The sequence below is a fragment of the Sceloporus occidentalis genome, unplaced genomic scaffold (genome assembly GCF_023333645.1).
Source record: "Sceloporus occidentalis isolate IW3139 unplaced genomic scaffold, rSceOcc1.0.p SCAF_20, whole genome shotgun sequence".
Lineage (NCBI taxonomy): Eukaryota > Metazoa > Chordata > Lepidosauria > Squamata > Phrynosomatidae > Sceloporus > Sceloporus occidentalis.
Window position 1 is genome coordinate 8273515 of NW_028317000.1, and position 23625 is coordinate 8297139.

The 23625-nt window shown below is 46.6% G+C and overlaps 1 protein-coding gene across 1 annotated transcript; it reads right to left on the reverse strand.

Annotated features, from left to right (window-relative positions):
* Positions 1–550: 550 nt before the first annotated feature.
* On the reverse strand, positions 551–19583 carry UBE2Q1 (ubiquitin conjugating enzyme E2 Q1). Its single transcript, XM_089482926.1, has 13 exons — positions 19410–19583; positions 17865–17969; positions 16922–17026; positions 14463–14513; positions 14056–14196; positions 11316–11400; positions 11104–11164; positions 8167–8257; positions 7979–8037; positions 6155–6203; positions 5947–6042; positions 3690–3756; positions 551–1082 (listed from the first exon to the last, which is right to left on the reverse strand). Exons 3-13 carry the CDS (start codon positions 16949–16951, stop codon positions 1051–1053), a joined length of 762 nt encoding a protein of 253 aa, XP_089339052.1. The 5' UTR covers positions 16952–17026; positions 17865–17969; positions 19410–19583; the 3' UTR covers positions 551–1050.
* Between the last annotated feature and the right edge of the window lie 4042 nt (positions 19584–23625).

Consider the following 23625-nt stretch of genomic DNA (forward strand, 5'->3'; position numbering starts at 1 on the left):
ACTACCTTTTTCTTTAGAATGGTGAAGAACTAAGTGCTGAAAATGTGGATAAGGAATAAGTACTTCTTTGGATGGCAATTTCCAAAAAAATTTCAACCAATATGCTGGAAGTTGCTACCCAAAAACATAACTCTTTGTCTTCCAGCCAGTGTGAAAAAATTACTTTTTTGGACCACAGCTTTCAGAGTTCTGGAAGTTACAGGCTAAGAAAAGTAAGGCCTGTTACAAGACTGCCAAAATAAAGCTGCTTTGGGTCTCTTTGGAGGTATGCTGTTTAAATGATGCATGCACCCTAAGAATCCGGAAGCTGCACTCCAGTGCTTAGGAATGGAGTGTGGCTTTGGCACACTCTTAGGACCCATGCATCATTTAAATAGCATACCTCCAAAGAGACCCGAAGCAGCTTTATTTTGGCAGTCAGTAACAGGCCTAACTTTCCTATCGTCTGGCTGTAAGGTAAGAGTGCTAAGGAACATAAGTTGAAGAGCTGAGGCAATCTGTCTGTCCCCAGCTATCTGCTTTTACGGACAGAGATTAAGACCAGGTCCCCTTCAAATTAACAAATGTAATTATTCTCCAAAGATACATTTTCCCCCATACACATCCATCATACACTGTAACCAAAAAAAGGAGAAAAAAAAAGCAGTGTACATGAAAATAAGAAAATAAATTAAATCCGTAGCAGAGGGAGAGGCGGAGGTGCTCTAAGACTGCAGCGGAGCCGGAAGCTTCCAGCGATACAAGAGAGAATTGAGTTTTTTGGGTTTTGTTTTTTGTGTGTGTGGTGTGTGTGGTTTTTAATAAGAGTGACGGCCAGTCGCCTGCCAGCATGGGTCCAAGCGAGGAGGCCTGGAGCTCAAGGCCCAGCTGCTCGCACAAAAGTTTTAATAATCCCGTCAAAGTCTTGTCAGAGCTGCTCGACATAAGTCTCACAAAGCGGGATTTGGAGTCCTGTCCTGGAGGAGGAAGAGGCTTCCTTTCGTGATCCAAAAACAGAGTTCGGCAGGAAAGTCTGGATTGGTCTGTGGCTCCTGCTCAGGCATTTCCACGCTAGCCGTCTTCTTTGGGTGGCGTGTACCATCCTGAAGAATAAAGACAGTTTGGTTACACATCTATTTGGTTACAAAAAGTATTCTTCCATCTATCAGAAGGCTAGGAAAGAGTCACTTGTTTGCCTTGAGGGATAGAACCTTATTTGCCTTTACCCAAAGAGACCATGTGTCTGGCCAGCTCACTAGAATCTATTCACAGTGCCCAAGGCGCTCCTAATTTACATGGCTATTTAGTTTTAACATACACTGAAAGATGCATTGCGCCTCGTTTTGGAAGAAAGGTAAAACAAACTGTGATCCCTCTATCACAGAGCTGGAAAACTGTGTGGGCCTCTAGTGGTGGTGTTCTCTGCCTTCAAGTTGTTTCCAACTTATGCCGACCCTATGCTGGGGTTTTCTCGGCAAGTTTCTTCAGAGAGGGTTTGCCACTGCCATCCTCTGAGGCTGAGAAAGCGTGACTTGCGCAAAGTCTTCTTGGAGGAGAAATGATCTTTCTCAGCCTTAGGGCTCATTCCCACTGGCAGAATAACACAGGTTGTGATTCAGACCCGCTCCGTCTCTGTAACTGATTTCAAAAGATCCCTCGTTCTCACTATAAAAGGGGATTTATTTTTATGGCATTTGAAATGGTGTAGTTACAAAATCATACAATCACATATTCTTATATCTATTCCGTATTCCATCAATCGCATATTCTATCACTTTGTCCCTCCCCTCAGAAAGAATTGATTCTGATCTGGCGTTCCCACTGTTAGGAATCGCGTCAGACCCGATTCTTCTCAAAAGAACTACCAAAAAAAAAACCCTTGGCTTTTTGCTTTTACTCTGCTTTACTTCCTTGGAATTGATCCAACAAGGATCAGAATCGATTTCCAGTGGGAACTAGGGGCATATACCCCGAATCAGGAATCAGAGTTTATTGTAGTGGGAATGACCTCTTAAAGGACGGCAATGGCAAACCCTCTCTGAAGAAACTTGCCAAGAAAACTCCAGGATAGGGTCGCCATAAGTTGGAAACAACTTGACGGCAGAGAAGTGGGTTTCTATGGCTAAGCCTGGATTCGAACCCTTGTTTCCAGAATCCTAGTGGAATGTTCACACCAGTACACCACAATGGCTCACAGAGGTTACTGAACTGCAATTCCCATTGTGCTTTACCACTGACTAGGGCTGCTGGTAAGTGGAGCGCCACGTGTTCCCTACCCTTGTTTAGAAAGGAGATACTGGGACCTGAGCTTCTGTTCTGCCACTGGGCTATGGTTCCAGTGGAAACCAGTTGTGATTTCTAATCCCCATGCTAACCTCAGTCATAATGACCAGGTCAGTCCTCTCCAAGAAGACCCCCGAGCCATGACTCCCATACTCTGGATTAGTAAGGAGAGGAATCACCCCAAAGGGTGCTCAACAATGGATGCTTTTCATCCTGGAGAGAAGTGACCAGTGGGGTCCCAAAGGGCTCTGTCCTGGGACCAGTGCTATTCAACATCTTTATCAATGACTTGGATGTCAGAACTGGGGGCATACTTATCAACTTTGCATATGACACAAAATTAGGAGGAGTAGCAAATAACCCAGAGGACAGGATCAAAATTCAAAATGACCTGAATAGACTAAAAAGCTGGGCCAAAGCTAACAAAATGAAATTCAACAGGGAGAAATGTAAGGTACTGCACTTAGGGCGGAAAAGTCAAATGCACAGATATAGGATGGGCGATACCTGGCTGAACGAAACTTAAGTGTGAAAGGGATCTGGGTGTCCCAAGTAGAACATAAGTTGAACATGAGTCAACAGTGCGACTTAATGTGGAGTCCTCTCTGCAAATGCAGAATACACATTTGCAGTAGATACCAATGGAGCAGTTGCTGCTGCAGTTGAAGTGGCATATGGGGCATGTTTCTAGGGAGCACTTACATTCTGCATCCCATGGAGAAGATGTGGGAAGCCTCAGACCTCTGAGGGACAAATGTGACCCTCCTGGACTTCCCCAGACAGCTACGCCTCTTCGCTATTAAGACCACCTAAGCTTATGTTTTCCCTCCACTCCAGAAGGTTGAAATGCTTCTCCACAGGCTTATTCATGGACAGTAAGTGCCTTGGTGACAAAAGCTGTCTACTTCAAGCCTCATGACTATCAAGCCAACATGAAAACCAGGCTGTGCTCCCTGGATCCCTTGCACAGGACAGTTTATCCTCGTAAGGCAAGAGTAAAGCCACACAAAAGGGGTGATGGAAGCAGGATGGGTTCTGCGGTGGCATTAACAATTTTCTTTAAATGTACCAGCCACTCAGTTAGTGCCTGTACAGGTCAAGTGCAAATCTACAGCAGAGCTGGGGAATCTTCTTTTGGGGGACTTCTATTCCCAGAATCCCCATATCAGCATGGGCACTGCCCATGATTGTTAAGGGATTCTGGGAACTGTAATCTAAAAAAAGAGTCATTTTCCAAACTCAGCCTAAACCCCTACTGGGATTTCCTTTACTGCTCAAAATACACCTTTGCAACTCAGAATCCTTCATGCAACTTACAGGTTTTGTGGAATGTTTCTCATGTTTCTCATTTAGACACAAAGAGTTTGAGTGGCTGCATGTCGAGCTTAAATCACTCTCGCAAACACTCAAAAGGTGCTAGTACTCACCATTCTTCTCATGGATCTGCACCAGGGACTTGTAGGACTGCTGGGCTCTTGTCAAGCTGTACTGGTTCTGTTGGGTAGGGAGAAGTAGATCATCTTTAAATACTCGACAGTTCCCTTCTTTGCACCAACTACTCTTCTGCTCCTCTCCACCCTAGATTTAGCCCTCCAGACCTTTTCCGCTTCCATTTCCCTCAGTTGCTTAACTATAAGCCACACCGGCTGGAAATTCTTGGGAGTTCAAGTTCAAAATGGGATGGCCAAAGGTTTCTTGCACTTCTAGTTAAAAAAGAATTGGTACTTGCTTTTCTTTCCTGTCCCACAGAAACACCTTCAAAGAACCTGACATATACCTGAAAGCAGGTGCTCCACTCTAACAAAGGAAAATCCTTCAGCAAAACTTGCACTTCTGCAAGCAGTGAAGAAAAGCAACTACTGAGCTGTTGTTGGGCTGCAACCCCCATAACCTTTAGTAGCTATGCTGAGTAGGGCCAATAGGACGAAAAGAGCAAAAACATCTAAAGAGGCACAACCACACACCTGATTTCAACCATGAAACTTTCTCTACATGGTTTGGTAAGCAAGGTGTTTGTTAAAAAAACCCTCAGATGCTTAACTATCAGGCACAGCTGAGCACTGTAATATGCCCCCTTACAATCTGTTACCTATCTAGCCCATTATCATCTATTCTTCCAAGGGTCTCTCAGGCCAAAAAAGATCCTGTTCACCTCTGCTTCCTGAGTTTCATTAGCTGAATGGCTAGAGATGATGCTGGACTCTCCATATGGAAAAATACAGGTCTTAGGGCAGAGTTGTAACCAGGGCTGAAGACCTTTGGCTGTCTAAGAACAACATGGCATCCCACCACTCTTTTTTATGTGCAGCTGACTTTTACTAGCAAAACTAGCATCTCTAATACTTGCAGGCACCTCTAACAAAGGCAGCAGGAAAGCTGAGTACGGCACACACAGTTCTGCCATGCAAAAGAAGGAAACAGCACAGGAGTTGTCACTGGTGCCTCTTAGTATTTGCTGCCTCTGACAGTTTGCTCATTCTGTCCGATGCCAGGACTGGCTCTTCTGATTCCCAATAAATGGGGCCCTTCACTAGGCACATCTCCAAGAACTGTATCTGCACAGCAACAGATTGGGGAAGGCTGGCATAGACTACGCAGAAATCCAGGTCAATAGTTTTCTCCAGCTTCAACAATGAAATTGTGATCAAAACCCAATTCAATGCAAGTATTAATCTAAACTGCCACGGCCATATAAACAACTGAATCAAAATCTGAGTCAAAGCTCTATCATCCCCTCCAGGTAAGGTTGGTCGGACAAGCTGTAGCCCCTCAGCATGTTGCCAGACTGCAACACCCATCAGCCTCTAACCAGCACAGCTTAAGCTGGGGCATGCTAGGAGCTGCAGTCGAACACCTGGAGGGCCACTACTTGGCCAGCCCTGCTCCAGAGCTTCCAACTATGCTTTAAAATATCTTTATGAATGTTTTATATGATTAGAAACAGTGCTCAGTAATATTAATTCACACCATACCCATAAAAAGGGAAATGTCTAATTAGCAATTTGTAAGTCGCTCTGATAGCATAAATAAATAAATATTATTAATATTATTGTAAAATTAGAATAACAACAATGATGCTACTACCAAATATTAAAAAATAACTATTACAAACTGGCTTCCTGGATAAATGAACAACAATGTTAAACAAAAAAACCAGTAAGGATATTCTTAGAATGTAAGTACATTCTTAGGCACTAAAGTCGGATCTCTTTGGCAGGCCTACCCATCTGATCTTTTATAAGAGATCTTAAATACTCCACTTCTGAACAGATTGTATGAATGTTAGTGTGAATGTTAGTTGATGATCCGTTATTTTAGTGAATTAATAGTAATGTTATTGTTTTAATTATTGTATTTTATATGGAATTGTTTTATTGCTGTAATCCCGCCTCGATCCACAGAAAGAAGCGGGAAATGTAAATAAAATTATTATTATTAGAAGAAAAATGGACATTATTGTTTAGGTAATCAGGTGACATGAGGATACAAGCTGGATTTCAGCGTTTAAATTATTTCACTTAATAATGAATAGAACTATATGGTAAGATTATATTGTGTATAGTAATAGTAATAAATTAATCATAGGTCAAAGGGTGGAAAGTGGCAAGTCAGAGTTTCCAACTACGGACATATGGCTTCAAGCAGAGAAAGAGCGACAGCCTGACCCACCCAGCCCCGACTTACTTTGTTGGCGCCAAACTGGACTCTGGCTTTGCCTTTCACCAATGTGGCACTGATCTGCATGATCACAGACTCTACTGAGTAAGCGCTGCTCCAGCCCTAAAAGAGAGTGGAGGCAAGATGTGGGCATCCCGCTGCCCTGAAAGCAGGTCCCAGCTCAGCAAGACATGCTCCCAAAGCCTTTCCCTCCATTGCCCGTGTGACTGCTCACCTGCTTTGTTAGAAGCTCCATGCAAATGGCTCCTCCACCCAGGACATACCTTAAAGAAAAGGAAAACACCCACAGACACATATGTAGTCAAGCAGCTGAGGAGATAAAGAGAGCAGCCTACTCCCCTTTCAAGCCTCTGGCATACAATTGTCTCTCCAAGGATTCTAGAGGTGGCTTGCAGACTAACTGAAATAAAGAAGTTGGCAGCATGAGCTTTCATAGACTTATGCCTTATGAGAAAAGACTTAGGGAGCTGGGTATGTTTAACCTGGAAAAGAGACAGTTAAGGGGTGATATGATAGCTCTGTTTAAATATTTGAATGGATGTCACATTGAGGATGAAGCAAGCTTGTTTTCTGCTGCTCCAGAGAATAGGATCTGGAGCAATGGATGCAAGTTACAGGAAAAGATATTCCATCTCAACTTTAGGAGGAACCTCCTGACAGTAAGATCTGTTTGAGAGTGGAGGACATTCCCTTGGAGAGTGGTGGAGTCTCCTTCCTTGGAGGTCTTTAAGCAGAGGCTGGATGGTTATCTGTCGGGGATGCTTTGATTGTGAGTTCCTGCATGGCAGAATGGGGTTGGACTGGATGTTGGGTCTCTTCCAACTCTATGATTCTATGACTTCAAGTCTACTTCCTCAAATGCATCTAAGGAAGTAGACTGAAGTCTACGAAAGCTCATGCTGCCAACTTTTTATTTCAGTTAGTCTCCGAGGTCTACAAGATCTCTACATAATGATTCTACAGACTAACACAGCTATATCTTTGAATTCTAGTGGTGGCTGCCACTCTCACTTAAACCCCATAAGATGCTGTTGATAGTCTCATCGATGAACCCCCCTTAAGAGAGCAAGCAGACATAACCTGAGTGGGGCTGCTCCACTGCTGAAGAAACAATTGCAGCAACCCCTGGGCTTGAGTCCCTTCTTATGATCAGGTGGGTCCAGCTATGGTATCACAACATCTTATCATAATATATCATGTCTCTCTAGCCATCCATCTCCATTGTGAGATCTCAGGGCAGCACACCATTAAAACAATCTAAGTAATTCAAAACTACTTCTTCAAACTCTGCAGGTTTCAGGGGCTTTTTCACAGTGGCAAGAAAGGTTGGGATTTATCTGCCATGCAAAATACATGTGCATTTTTCTGTGTAGAAGATGGCATTTTCTGCATGTCTGTGCAGAATATCCTGTTTTCTGCATAAAATCCAAGTGGCAAATAAATTTCAATCTGCAAAGATTCTTGCCCCTCCAGTATTGTCCTTAGCAAGGTTTCCAGACATTTGGGAAACCCATTTTTTTTTGTCTGTCATTTGAACATTTTCAAATGTTCGAATTAGAAGGCAACGACAACGAATGATACAGGAAGTTCATGAACAGTACCAGGAACATGTGCTTTTGAGGGCAGGGAGCACTGCCAGTTTGGCAGGGGAAAATAAAATAAAATGCCAAACAGAGAGAGCTTTCTGAAGCAGGCTAAAGTGGTCCTGAGAAAAGCTAACAGGTGAGGATACCAAAGGCTAATCTGGCAGCCATTTCAAAGACTATTCTCAGCATTATTTATTTTATTTATTCTGCACTAAGATCACTTGTATTTTTTCACAAAAAAACTAGCACTTTTTACACAAGACACAGAACTTTCTGCACAGGAAAAAGTCTTTCTCCACAGAAATATTATATTTTAAAAACTACATTTTAAAAGTGCATTTTCGGCACAGAAAAAAAATTCTGCATATAATGTTTTTTCTGCACAAAACAACTTTGCAAAACAAACCAGGCTGCCCTCAGCATGATCCAACGGACAAGGAGCAGGCACTTACCCTCCTGACAGCACAGGAGAGACAACCCTTACGAACGGAGGGTCAAAGGGAAAGTTGTCCTGAAAGAAAGAGAACAGAGAACCTGAGCATGTCACTTGGCTGTTCCCTAGTATGGGGTCAGACCCCATGGGTTCAGACACCATACTACAGTTGCAGCTGACACTGCCGACACTGCCTGCTAGCCTGACCTTAAAGGTGAAGTTGAGAAGAATGAAGTCAGTCCCCTCTTTCTCCTTGAGGATTTGTAGATCACTGTGCAAGGCGCTGTCCTCGTCCACCCTGAAAGAGACAAAGTGTGCATGCATGAGAGAAGGAGAGGCGGCTAGGTGATCGAACCTAAGGGACCCTCCCTCCAAGCCAAATATAAGCTAGCTTCTAGAGCAGCCTTCCCAAATCTGGGTCCCATTCTCCAGATAGATGACCAGTGTGATGTGGGAGTTGCAGCCGAAGTAGTGCTAAGACCCAGGTGGAAATCTAGCAGACTTCCAGATGTTGGAAAACTGCAACTCCCAGCACTATAGTGCTTAAGAGATGCTAAGAACTGCAGTCCAACATCTGCTCAGGTCCAGGCTATTTGAAGGATGGTATCTCCCTGTACAAGCCTGCTCAAGCTCTAAGACAGTGATGTCCAAACTTCGACCCTCCAGGTGTTTTGGACTTCAGCTCCAAGAATCCCAAACCAGTGGCCAAGGTGGCTGAGGCTTCTGGGAGCTGACGTCCAAAACAACTGGAGATCCAGAGTTTGGACATTGCTACTCTAAGAGCTTTTGGGGGAGACCTTCCTTTCACCTCTGCCACCCCCTTTCCCAAGTACGTTTTGTGGGTAGAAAGGAGGGCCTTCTCAGTGGCTGCTCCTGGACTTTGAAACACCTTCCTAGAAAGGATCCCTCCTTGCTCTCCTTCAACCACCAGGTGAAGACTTTCTTATTCCATCACACTTCTAGCCAAAAAAATTAGGATAATAATAATAATAATAATAATAATAATAATAATTTGTATCCCGCTCTTCCCTCATGGCTAGCGGCTCAGGGGGGACCGGCTGTAACCTTGTTGTTACACCAGATTATAAATACATCACTGAGGGATGGGCAATTTCCAACCAGCTTGAAATTGGCCACCATAAAACCGCTGCTAAAAAAGCCCTCCCTCGACCCCCTGCTACATAGTAATTATCGGCCAGTCTCGCTGCTGCCATTTTTGGGGAAGGTGATCGAGAGGGCGGTTGCAATCCAGCTTCGATCGATCTTGGATGAAACGGATTATCTGGACCCATTTCAAACTGGCTTTCGGGTGGGCTACGGGGTTGAGACGGCCATGGTCACCTTGGTCGATGATCTCCGTCTGGGCATCGACAGGGGAAGCGTGTCCCTGTTGGTGCTCTTGGACATCTCAGCGGCTTTCGATACCATAGACCATGGTATCCTTCTGGAGTGCCTGGCAGAGCTGGGAATCGGGGGCACTGCGCTCCAGTGGTTCCGCTCCTACCTCTCTGGGAGGTTCCAGATGGTGCAGCTGGGAGACGTGTGCTCCGACAAGAGGGCCCTCACAACTCGGGTCCCTCAAGGAGCCATTCTGTCTCCCATGCTATTTAACATTTACATGAAACCGCTGGGAGAGATCATCCGGAGGCATGGGGCGCGGGGTTATCAGTACGCTGATGACACCCAAATAGTTTTCTCTATGTCTCCGACTGATGCAGTGACTGGGGATGGCGTCTCTCCTCTCGTGGCGTGCCTGGAGTCGGTAATGGGCTGGATGAGGGAAAACCGACTCAGTCTGAATCCAGAGAAAACGGAGGTACTTGTGATAGGTTCCCCTGGTCCAGGAATGGTGGTGGTTCCATCTGTCCTGAACGGGATCACGCTTCCTGTGAAGGACTCCGTGCGCAGTCTGGGGGTGCTTCTTGATTCGTCGCTTCACCTTACAGCTCAGGTGAATGCGACGGTCAAGAGCACCTGTTATCAGCTTCGGCTTATTCGCCAGTTGTGCCCATACCTGGCCCAGAGAGACCTTGAAACGGTGGTACATGCTCTGGTAACCTCTCGATTGGATTTCTGCAATGCGCTCTACATGGGGCAACCCTTATACCATACCCGGAAGCTACAGATGGTACAGAATATGGCAGCCAGACTGGTCACTCGAACTTCCAGGGCCAACCATATTACACCTATACCTAAAGATCTGCATTGGCTGCCCATCCGCTTCCGGGCACAGTACAAGGTGTTGGTGATAACCTATAAAGCCCTATATGGCTTGGGCCCAGGATACCTGAAGGACCGCCTCTCTCCATACATTCCGCCCCGCACCCTCAGAACTTCTGGGCAGCAACTACTGAGGGTCCCAGGGGCTAGACTAACCTCCACAATGAGGAGGTCATATTCCATCGTCGCCCCGGCCCTCTGGAATACGCTGCCCATAGAGCTCCGCTCGGCCACCTCCCTGGCCCAGTTTAAGGAGGAGCTAAAAACCTTCTTATTTCAATCTGCATTCCCCGAATGAAGTTCCAGCTGGTCTTCCCCCCCCCCCCCCCCGACGACAATGGTGATTGGCTGATGGTGTTTCAATTTTGTTTTTAATATGAATGTATTGTATTTTTATGGTGTTTTTGTATTGTTATTGTGCTGTTCACCGCCCTGATCGATGGAAGGGCGGTATACAAATAAATTATTTATTATTTATTATTTATTATTAGTCCTATTGTTCAGGGGAAAGGGATATATATAAAAGAATATATCTTTTATATGTCTCTCCATGGAAGCCAAGATTATTAAATTGAGGCTGTTGTACTTTGGCCACATCATGAGAAGGCATGACTCATTAGAACCACCAAGGAGGCCTATGAGATATTTAAACAGAGGCTGAATGGCCAACTATCAGAGGTGTGGTATTGGTAAATTCCATTACTGATCAGGTTAAACTAGATGATCTCCAATGCTACCTTCAATATTAACAATCTATGTGTCTGGGTGTGAATGTGTTTGTTTTCAAGATTGAGGGGCTTATGACTCTCTCCCTAGTCCAGGCAAGATTTGTGGCTGGGTTTTTGATGGTTTCTAGAATGTAAGGCAGCAAGGCCAAGCTGTGCACACAGACCGAGGCCAACCCATCCCGTCCCTAGCTCTTACTTCAGGAGTTTGACATTCCAGTCGTACAGGCTGTCATTCACTAGTTCAACTGCATAGTTTCCTGTGGACGACAGAAGGAACGGGTTAGTCCCACTGAAATCTGGAGTCCTAGATGGAGGCCACAAATGAGGCAGCTATACTGTGATTTCCCCAAGCCAGACTTCCAACCTGTGCCACCTCTTGGCTCTCTCACACACAAACCAGGTACTTACCACCTTTGAAACTTGCTGATCGGTAAATATCCCTGAGCTCCTTCATCAGCCGGTCGGTGGCCTGCACGGACCCAGACACTGCCCCCTGCAAAGGATGGGAAGAGGCAATCCTGATTACGCTTCTGTTCCCCTCTCCCCACTGCCTCCCACCAAAAGTATCAGACCTTATGGACAGAAACAGAGTTTTCCTACTCTTTCAAATTCTTCCTCTTTCACATTAGAATTTAGAGATAGCTGATGGGCAGTAGACTCTGGGCTGGCAAAGCCATCTCTTTCTCACAGTGCAGTGTTTATGCTGTGGAATCTGTTGTCTCAAAGCATGCTGACTCTTACAAAACAGTGTGGCAAACTTGTGGAAGAGCACAAAGTCTCTCACTGACCATCAGGCATAAGAGCTATACACAGCTTCCAGATCACAAGCAGGATATCTTGTTTGGTCACATTAGGAGAGAGTTAGGGCACCCATGCTGTGCTTCTGAGCTTCCCATTTAAGCAACTGCTTGAATATTACAGTTGGCTCTCCTTATCCACGGATGTTTTATTCACGGATTCAAGCATCCACGGTTTGAAAATATTTAAAAAAAGCATAAATTCCAAATAGCAAATCCTGATTTTTCCATTTTATATAAGGGGCACCATTTTACTATGCCTTTGTATTTTGTTATCCACGGAGGAACCTGGAACCAAACCCCAGCAGATAACAAGGGCCCACTGTATTTCAGCTGAAGACTGGACCAACTGTAGACATGGTCTGATCCAAGAGGGCTCCTCTACAGTTCTTATTAGGCACAATAATTCAGACGGCATCCTCGCTGTTCAGAGGCAATTTACCTCTAAAATGCCAGCTGCTGGAACAGAAACAAACAGGAGGATGCTATCTTGTACTGGTGTCCTACTTATGGGCTTCCCACTGGACTATTTGCTTGGTTATGAGGTGGAACAGGATGATAAACTATAGAGGCCTTTGGTCCTTTTAACACCCAAGATGCTCATTTCCAAAAGACTTTATAAACAAAATAGCACTAGCCAGAGGATCTGTATACTGCAATGATTTGGCCAGGAATTGCTCAGGTGGATGGGTGGGTGAAACATTTCTATTTTGCAGAGACTTATTATAACCCATCCTATGTTGGGCCACTCAGGGCTGGACAAAGAAGGCACAGTTTTGTCTTTACCGCAACAGGAGCTCGAAAACTAATACTTTGTTATCTGTTCAGAGTGGGAGAGACCTGAATTCAAATGATAAGAAAAGAGATTCCACCTAAACGTTAGGAAGAACCTTTTGACTGGAAGGGTGTCCAACAGTGGAACAGACTGCTTGGGGGAAGGGGCTATCCTTCTTTGGAGATCTTTAAACAAAGGTTGGACTGGAGTGATTTTTACAGAGTGTGAAGTCAAAGGCTTTCATGGCCAGCATCCACAGATTTTTGTGGGTTTTTTTAAGGCTCTGTGGCCATGTTCTAGAAGAGTCTGTTCCTGATGTTTCACCGCATCTGTGGCTGGTATCTTCAGAGAATGCTGGAACAGGAAAGTTAGTGTGAAGAGTAGATGTGCATTCCTGGTCCAGAGTTTTTCCAGCTGGAGACTCACTAACCTTCCAGCTCCAGCACTCTCTGAAGATGCCAGCCACAGACACTGGCGAAATGTCCAGAACAAACTCTTCTAGAATATGGCCACATAGCCTGAAAAACCCACAAAAATTTATGGATGCTGGCTCTTCTAGAACATGGCCACATAGCCTGGTCCTCGTGGCCCCTTCCAACTCTAAGAGTCTATGACATCCATTCAGTTAGTTAAGAGAAAATAAAGGCAGAGGAATCTGATGAACTGGATGATTGTGCTTCTTCTCCATAGGCCACTACGAATTAACTATTTACATTTAGATAATGCTGTCCTATCTTCCTATTCTTGCTCACTCCAGAGCATGATGGAAACCTGGCAACTGATTTTGAATGATAAAGATTTTTGTAATGATTCTCTGAGGCCTACTGAAGGCTGGGCTTGAAGCCGGCAACCCAAATTTGAACCCTGGTTTTGGCCAGCAAAATGATTCTTTACCTGTAACATTTGCTATCAGAGACAGCCCTTCAGACAAGTTTCTCTTGGCTATCTTAGAAAAGCCCAAGGGGTAATGGAGTATGAAAGACAACAGGAAACATTGGGGTTCTTTCTGATGTTTCTCCTTTATTCCACTGCTACCTGTTCCGTTTACTCGGATTTCAAGCAGCTCTTTATGCTCACAAGACATACTCCTTTTCAAAACAGCAAGCAAAGCACGCCTCATTCCTTATAGCAGGCTAATATGATTTTTTTTAAAAAAGGAGGCTAATGGACTGACATGATTTTTGAGAGCCCAGCAGCTTCAAACACTCACAAAATATTGCCCTAAGCCATTACTGCAGGGTGGATCTAATCCCTCTAAGCTTTTGTAGCACAATTCCCCTTCTCAAGCTTAGGAAAAATTCCAGATGCTGGGTTCAGGGCCAGCCCTACCATCGGGAGAGTGAGCTAGCTGTCTGAGTCAGCAGATTGAGTCAGTGGTTTAAATGACCCACATTTATCCTGAGTTACTGGAAAGGGCGCCTAAAGAGTGCAGACCCTTGAGGAGCCCTGCTCAATCCCTACATTAAAAGGAGAGGCATGCCTTGCAGTAGAAGGAACAGTTCCCCTTGTTCTGCCCCACAATCCCCCTTTCCCCCCAACCCACCATCACCTGGCCCTCCCGCCTGGCGACACGTACATTTAAGTAATCTTGCCTCTGGTTCTTTTTTATTTTCTCAAGGATGGCAAGGTTCTCTTTGCCGATGCCATCATCCTCAGCTTTCTTTGCTTCTGCTGGCTCTTCTTCCTTCATCTCATAGTGGTCCAGCTCTTCTGTATCCTTGAGGAGGAGAAGAGAAGAACAGAGCTCACCCTGGATCCCAGGCACAGAATTTAGGTGTTCAAGTGGTGGAATTCCAAAATATGGAATTTACAGGCTCCAAGGGGTTTATTTGGACTATAGTTCCCAGTGGCCATGCTGGCTAGAGGATTCTGGGAGCTGCAGTCCAAAACAGAAGCAACAGAAGGGAGAGGTACAGCTGTGCAATGAAAGCTTGGCAGAGAAGACGTGGAAGGTTGGAGGATTTGTAACGGACACCACCATACCTCTGGCATTTCCTCATCTTCTTCTTCAGAGGAAACTTCTTCTTGGGTGCTCTGTGGGACACAAGGGGACACAAAGCCAAGAGTGAAATGCAAGTCAACTGAGCATGAGTCTTCCAGAGGACACCATCATAAGTAAGTACTGTGTAGGAATTGCTCAGTTGCTCACCCAGTAGCAAGGAAGCACATGCCCACCTCTTTCTGCCTTGTGGGACCATTCCTGGGATCATCCTTCTCCAAGTGAGCAGCTAGTAACCCTGCTCTGCTGCCTGGCATCAGTGCCATGCCTTTGGTATTCCACAGGAAATCAAATGAATCAAGGTTAACTACTCCCAAATCTACAGAAATCCCCACACGTTTTCCTTTTATGATATAATTTGAAGTATAGTATGAATACTGAGGGATATCCAAATGTATATTGATTAACAGTTCTGAGTTACTTTAGTTTAATGCATGCTTCTATGGATAATTGATGGAAAAAATTTAATAAGAGTTAGTGGACTAGATTTTACATAAGAACTTTATCAGCTCATTTATATTGTATGTCTATTACCAATTTGTGTTTGTCTGTTTATTTACAACAATATTTTTTTAAAAAAAATATTATTTGACTGGTTTCATGCTTATGGGTTTTAAAATGTCACTGGAAAGCCACTTTATAAATCCCAAGGGTTTGACAGCAAGGACAGTTAATAATGAACTAGCCAAAGGAAACCAAAAAGAAACTAAAAAACAGCCAATTATGTTTGTGGAGGCAAATTTTTAAAAGGCCTCCCCTGGGGTGACTTTAAAATTGCCTCCAAGTAACTAGCCAGAGAAGCACTTGTGAAATATAGAAAAGACAGGGTTTTTAAAATGTTCTCTTTCTCAGCTTTTGTCAGGTTGCTTCAGGGCTACAAGCAGTTACATAAAGACATATGAACCATCCTACTTGCAGGTGCCCACTCTTAATTTCTAAGGTTAAAGACCCATAAGGAGTTTGATACATAGATTATGTAGAATAGGTAGATGTGCAAAGAAGTGTACATCTTAGGCAAGATTTTTTGTAAAAGAAATGCTATCTGGGATTATTAAGAGTTGTAGTCTAATTGATCAAGCAGGGACCAAGTTGGGGCAAGCGGGTGCTGAGCAGTGATTCCCAAACTTTGGGTCTCCAAGTGTTTTGGACTTGAACTCCCAGAAGCCCCAGCAAGCTTGGCCAACAGTCAGGAATTCTGGAAACTGAAGTCCAAAAGATCTGGAAGACACATGTTTTGGAACCACTGGTGTAGACAATAATGATCTATTTCCTACCTGTCTCCTCCTATGGACTGAAGTGGAGAACAATACATTAGACAGATAAAACCAGTTGAAAGAGCATATAAAACCAATACATATTTAAATAGTCAATAAGCAGTACATTCCACAATTGGGAGAGAGGGTGCTGAAGAAAAGATGCTCTGGGTAGAAGTGTCAGCCTAATTTGGGTTGACTGAAGTAAATTTCTCCCGGAGGACCTGTATGTATGGGGTGGATTATATGTGAGAAGGCAACTATGTAGGTAACCTCGACTCAATCCATGTAGGGCTTGAAAGGTAAGAACCAACGCTTAGTATTTTGTCCAGAAACCAAGTGGCAGCCTACTGAGTTATTTTAATATTGGTGTAATATGATCACTCCTACATGTATCAGCAACCAATCTAGTAGAATTCAAAGATACAGCCCTCTTAGTCTGTAGAATCAATATATAGAGAGCTCTTGTATGAGACTAAAGAAAGAAGTAGGCAGCATGAGCTTTCGTAGACAGAATTCTTTGAAAGCTCATGCTGCCAACTTCTTTCTTTCAATGAGTCTCAAAGGGGCTACAAGATCTCTTTTTGAACTAACTGATGTTCTAAACTTGGTAGCCTAATGTACAGCACATTGGAGAAGTCCGGCCTTAAGATTACCAGTGCATGCACTACCATCTTTAGATCTTCCAGTTCTAAGAAAGGGCGCAGCTGGCATAACAGGTGAAGCTGATAGTAGGCATCTAGACCAGGCGAGAGGGGAGAATCTTTGGCACTCACAATGTTTCAGACTCCAAATCCTGTAAAACTGTCTGCAATGCTGGGGATAATGTGGGTGGGATGGAATGAGAAGTCCAAAAATTCAGGGGAAAAGCAAAACATGTGTCTTGGCTCCACTGATGTAAACCAAGCAATGGTCTAACTTGGCACCAAGCCATGGCTATATCTTTGAATTGATACCAAGTGTTTTCTGGAGCTTGGGGGGAAAAAACCTTTATTTTTGAGACACACAACTCCCAAAATGCTTCAGCCACTGGTCATGCTGGCTGGGGTATTCTGGGAGCTATGTTCCAACAAGGGTAACCTCCTTAAGCTCTCTCACAGTCACAGCTGCTCAATGGGAGCACTTTCACAATACTATCAAACCACCATGGGATGCTCTTCTGGCTTCAGATGCCTGCTTGCACGGCTTACCTGCTCTGCAGGCAGAGGCTGGTCCAGCATCTCGACATCCGGATGTTGTGGAAGGTTGTAGAGTTTGCAGAGGTCTGAAATGATCCGCTTCAGGTGCTGCAGGAGCTTCATGAGGAGAAAGACAGACAGCAAGGGTTGGACCAGGCAAAACAAGGAAGCTGCCCAACCCTCTCCTGCCCCATCAGTCCCTTCCTTTCATAGACTCACAGAATTGGAAGAGACCCCAAAGGCCGTCCAGTCTAACCCCATTCTGCCATGCAGGAACTCTCAATCAAAGCATCCCAAACAGATGGCCATCCAGCCTCTGTTTAAAGACCTCCAAAGAAGGAGACTCCGCCACTGTCTGAGAGAGTGTCTTCCACTGTCGAACAGTTCTCACTGTCAGGAAGTTCCTCTTAATGTTTAGGTGGAATCTCTTTTCCTGTAACTTGCATCCATTGTTCTGGGTCCTAGTCTCAGGAGCAGCAGAAAACAAGCTTGCTCCATCCTCAAGATGACATCCCTTCAAATAGTTGACAGGCCTATCATATCACCTCTTAACCGTCTCTTCTCCAGGCTAAACATCCCCAGATCCCTAAGTCGTTACTCATTGGGCTTCATGGTTTCCAGACCCTTCACCGTTTTAGTCGCCCTCCTTTGGACATGCTCATTTCTCAACATCCTTTTTAAATTGTGGGGCCCAGAACTGGACACAGTATTTCAGGTGGGGCCTGACCAGAGCAGAATAGAGTGGCACTATGACTTCCCTTGATCTCTAGATATTATACTTCTATTGATGCAGCCTAGAATTGCATTGGCCTTTTTAGCTGCTGCATCACACTGTTGACTCATGTTCAGTTTGTGGTCTACTTTGACTCCCAGATCCCTTTTACACGTATAAGTCTCCTTAAGCCAGGTGTCCCCCACCCTATATCCCAAAGCAGAGGTATTCCCACCGCCTCACCAGGGTGTTTCCTTTCTTCACATCTGCTAGTCTCTCCAGGATCGCTGCCAAATTGGGGTCATCTGATTCCACAGACCATATTGGGGGGACCGCTGGATAGGACTCCTAGAGAAGAAGCGTGTTAAAGGAAGGCATGAGAAGAAGTGCAGGCTATAAGAGAACCCAGCAACATGGCCGTCCCGTCCCTCTTTTGCAAACGCCTCCCGCAATTCCACAACAAGCATCCAATAAGAGACCAAAACAATGGTTCTTTGACCAGCAGATGGCTTTATTATTAGAAGGTGCGGGTTGTATGGCCCTCCAGGTTCTGGCAAACTACCACTCCCATCATGCCTCACCACCAGCCGAGGTGAATGACGTTCTAGCCAGGCTCATGAGGACTTGGCTGTAGCTCCTCCCCTTACCAGTAGCATTAGCACAAGGGGAGGAGCTACAAGCAAGGCCTCAAGAGCCTGGCTAGAACTTCCTGGTGGTGAGGCATGATGGGAGTGGTAGTTTGTCAGAACCTGGAGGGCCGCAGGTTCCTCACTCTTCCTAAAGGCTTAAAAGGCCTCTAGTAAATGGCTCTTGAGGTCTCTTCCGGCTCTTATGATTCCTCACTGGTGAGCCCAGAGTTAGGAAGAGTTACTTGCTGGACGACAACTCCCAGGTTCCCCCAAAGTGCAGCAACAACTTTGTCTAACTTTGTGGGTGGGGAACACCTTTGGCACAATCTGTGGGCTCAGCTCTTGGATCTTAGGATGGCAAACCCAGGGGGCTCTCCACCCACAAGCAAAGGGCCAGGGGAGGATGGGAAAGCCAGTCTGGAGAAGCAGATTGGGCTGGGACCTCTTGGGGTCCCTCTCACTGGCTCAGCTGAATCCGCCTTCCAAAACTGGCCAGGAACCAGCTCTACCGTCATGTATGTAGAGAAGTGGTCCCCAAACTGTGCCCTTGAAGGGCATTTGGACTCCAGCTCCCAGAATCCCAGGCTATTGGCCAAAGTGGCTTCTGGGAGCTGGAGTCCAAGATCTCTTTTAAAGGGCACACTGTGATAGATCTTGTGGCGCCTTTGAGACTCACTGAAAGAAAAAAAGAAGTTGCCAGGAGGCTTAAAAGCCTATTTCCCTCAGATGCATTTGGGCCCTTTGAGTTTGGGTGAAGCACGCCCCGCCCCCTGTCCCAAGCCCCGCCCCCAGTCAAAGATTTTGTGGCACCTTTGAGAGCAAGTGAGAGAAGGAAGTTGGCAGCAGGAGCTTTGCTGGGCTTAGAAGCCTCCTTCCTCAGATGCCTTCGGGCCCCACGAGTCTCCCTTCTGGGTCCACCAAGCCCCACCCCTTTCCTCAAGCCCCGCCCCTTTCCTTAAGCTCCGCCCCTTCCTCGAGCTCCGCCCACCAGCCGTTCACTCTCCAAAGTCCAACTGGCCGACCAACTGCCCCCTCCTCAGGCCCCGCCCCCAAATAAGGCCCCTCCCCTGCAGCTTAGTCCCCGCCCCCTCGCCCCACTCCTCGAGTCCCGCCCCGGAGCCGAGGGGGCCTCCCCTGCCTCTCTCCCTCCCCCTCTCACCGTGATGTTGCCATGGATACGGACGGCCCCCCCTCCGCCGGGCCCCGGCAGGAACTCGCAGCCCAGCTCGTCGGGGCAGGCGCGGGCGATGCGGAAGCGCTCGTGGCCGCGGTGGAAGATGGACTCCAGCAGACGCAGCTCCCGCCTCAGCAGCGCGCGACCCGGCCCCGGCCCCGGCCCCAACCCCCCGGCGCCCGGCCCCAGCGCCCCGCCGCTCGCCCGCTGCATCTTCCCATCGAGCGGCCCGCCGCGGCCCCCGGGCCCCCCGCGTCCCCCCACACCGCAAGATGGCGGCCGGGAAGGGCCCCGCCGCAGTCGGAAGTGACGCCCCGCATGCCGCTCCTCCCCCTCCGAGGGCGGGGCGGGGCCCAGGAGGAAGGGGAGGAGCCAAGGCCACGCAGGCCGCCGCGTCGCCATGGAGACAGGCACTTCCGGTCCGGGGCGGAAGCGAGGCTAGAGCGGCCCTACGCTCCCCCAAATGCCTTTCCTACCCTGAGAGGCTGTTAGGCCCCAAACACACTGGAGAAATAACCCAGCTTGAGACCGCTTGGACTGTCCTGGCTCAGCGCTAGGGAATCCTGGGAATTGTAGTCTATCGTGGCACCAGAGTTCTCTCTGGCAGAGAAGGCTCAATGTCTCAGAACTACAGTTCCCAGAATTCCCTGGCATTGAGATAGGGCAGTTCAGGCGGCCTCAAACTGCATTATTTCTGCAGTGTGCCTTGGGCCTTTGTCCCTGGTTAAGGCGGCGCTACGCAACGCAAAAGCCTTCTCTAAACATTCATCACATGGCCCTTAATGGTAGAGTAATAATACATATTCATTTGCACCCTTCTTCGTCTGTAGAATCAGTCTGAGGCGACATCTTGCAGCCCCTTTGAGACTCACTGGAAGAAAGAAAATGGCAGCAGGGGCTTTTGGAGACCTTTCACGCCTCTCAATGCCTCTGAGGAGGAAGTAGACTGGAGTCTCCAAAAGCTCCTGCTGCCAACTTCTTTCTCCCAGTGAGTCTCAAAAGGTGCTATAGGATCTCTATACATACTGTATGAAACAATAGAAAGGATGGGATGGCTTCACCATAGAGCTGTTCCCAAACTGTGCCCTTTAAAACACTTTGGACTCCATCTCCCAGAATCCCAGGCTATTGGCCAAACATGGCTGAGGCTTCTGGGAGATGAAGTCCAAAAAAAGGCACAGTTTGGGGAACACTAGGGCCTGGCAGCTCTGTGGTGAAAACATCCCATCCTTTCTGTTATTCCATATAATTATAATAAATACATTACTATATAATATAATAATATAATAGGTAGAGAGATCTTGTGGACCCTTTGAGCCTGACTGAAAGAAAGAAGTTGGAAGCAGGAGCTTTCCTAGACCTCATTCTACTTCCTGCCCTAGAGTATCATAGAGTCCCATACGCTCCAGAGGCGCTTGACTTCGCCTAGAGCGTCGCCTCCTTCGTATTCCAATTCCTATCCAAAATGGCGGCCTTAGGGGAGGCACGGAAATGACGTCAGGAGCCGGGCGGAAGTAAAGGAAGAAGCTTAGCTCTTGCCCTGAACCGGGCTGGGAAAGGGAGAGAGAAACGCGGAACAGGAACAGCGGCGGGGGCGGGGCTTGGACGGTAATTAGAGAAGGCAGGAAAGGCGGGGCTTCTCCGTGACGTCAGAGCGCGCGCGGCCAATGGGATGACTATCCGGAAGCTCCTCCCGTTGGGGGCTCATGACGTCACGCGTGAAGTGATGTCATCCTGGGGGAATTTGGAAGGCTGGGTCTCAGGCTGTTTGTTAAATGGAGCTCCTCCATTGGTTGGAAAATGGCGGAGTAAGGCTTTGAGTGTTGGGCCCTGGAGGCCTGGGTTTGAATCCCTGCTCAGCCATTAAGCCCAATGGGTGACTTTGGTCAAGTCACACTCTCTCAGCCATCCATTCTGCCATGCAGGAATACACAGTCAAAGCACTCCTGGCAGATGACCACTTGGCCTCTGTTTAAAAGCCTCCAAAGGAGGAGACTGCATCTCTCTCCAAGGAGGCCTATTCCACTGCCAAACAGGTCTTCAAAACCTCCTCCTAATGCTGAGGTGGCATCTCTATCCCTTGAATCCATTGCTCCTTGCCCTCTTCTCTGGAGCTGCAGAAAAAAAGCTCACTCCATCTTCTTTGTGTCAAAAGGTTCCTTCTAATGTTCAATCCAGATACACCATCCTGGAACCTAAAACCATGACACCTATGGCCCTCTGAGGCAGCAGAAAACAAGCCGGCACCATCCTCTCGGCGGCAGTTTTCTTTGCTCACAGACCGGCCGGCACACATTATGTGTGTTGAAATATTTATGCCAGCGTTGGCTGGGGTCTCTCTGGACCAGTTGCCATGGATGCCAAAGCGAGAGACGCCTCAGTCTCCCTTTGCGTTTCAAGAGAGAAGCCTATGGCCCCCTGAGCCAGTGACTCTGCATTTTGGCTGCAAATGATGTGCTTTCCAGGTAAAGAGACAGCATGCTTTTTGCCCTGAGAAAAGGCCAGCAGCCCGAAAAGCAGTGTCTCAGGCCTCACTAAGTTTCTAGGTCCAGGGAATAGATGGTTATGCAGATGAACCTATTGCCAGATTTGGTGTGGTCCAGGCACCAGTTTACCAACTCAAGGAAAGAAGCAGGGTCAAACCTGAAAGAAAGGACGGTTTCAAAGAGGACAGCACCTCTTAATGGTCAGAGAATGGCAGATAAGCTATCTGTAAGCCACTTTGGTTGTCTTATTACAAAAAGGGAGTATAAATAAATGTTTTGCTCATTCATTTATTATAGGACACTTAGTGGTCAGTACCATTGCTGGCGAGAATTTTCTGATTTCAATGAAGCAGAAAAGACAGAAATATTTGGGACCAGAAGTTAATTTCAACTTCGCAGAAGGAAATGTAAGAGATGCGTGAGTATGGCGTATGTAAAAGCAAGGACGTGTTTGGCATCTATCTCACCTTAGAACGGGAAGCAAGTTTTGATGCAAACGGTCCGTTCAGACTCAAAGAACGTAAAAGAGAGGCTCGAAATAATAAATAGAAGAAAAAATAAAAGGTATTTAATAAACAGACTACAGAAACCTGGAAAGGAAGTAACAGATGTGGATGAATGATTATATGTTGGCTTTATGTATTTGCTTGTGCATTGTTTGTGCCAAATGGCTACTGGGCAGCAGCAGCCGTTCTGGAGGCATGTGGCAGTCAGTGGATCAACGGATGGGTCCTAGAGCAAATCAGGCCCAAACTCTACCTGGAAGGAAAGAGGTTGTCGTACTTTGGCCACATCAGGAGAAGAAAGGGCTCACTAGAAAAGACTATAATGCTTGGTAAAGTGGAGGGCAGTAGGAAAAGAGGAAAACCACATTCCAGGTGGATAGACTCTATCAGACAGTTCACAGCGATGAATCTACAAGAACTGAGCAAGGCAACCAAGGATCGGGCGACTTAGAGGTCTCTCAGTCATAGGGTCTCCATGAGTTGAGTCAATTCAGCAGTTAACAAGCCCATAAAGCAACAAGCAAGGGGCATGGCGCATGCCTCTCAACCAACACCTTGTTGCCACCTCCCAGTATCTGCTGTCTGAGGCAACTCTCCCTTTGCCTCACAATGGGGCTGACCCCACATAAGATCACTGATACATCTGTGCATCCCTGATCTTTCTGAGAATCTTCTCTCTTTCCTCCGACATTCCCACTATGTTAATGCTGTATGCTTAGTACATAGGTGAATGTGGCATTATGCTTAGTCTTTTGGAGACGGGGCTCTGACAGATCCCCCATCATTGAGGCCTTTCTAGTTCGACTGTTGTAATCAAATTAATGGCTGTTTCCACATGTGATTCTGGAGCAGATGTTTTGAGGATGCCGAGGAACATTGCTAAGTTCATCCATCCGCAATGGATCCACCACTTGCCACAAAGACCTCAGCAAAAGGACACAGGGAAAGAGGACTCTCGCTCCTCTTTATTTCCCCCGAAAGGCATCTTCTGCCCCGGCCTTCCCTCCTCTGAGGGCCCTGCCACCTTTGCCCTCGGACACAGAAAATCCATTATCGAAACTCACCGTTGCCTGGATGCAGTGTGACCTTTTCCGCCGCTGGCAAGGTTGTGGCAATCTTCACACATTGCTAAGGGGATGCATACTCACAGATGCATACTCACTCACACGCAGATTTGGGGGATGCACTGGAAGGACAAAATTGGTTTTG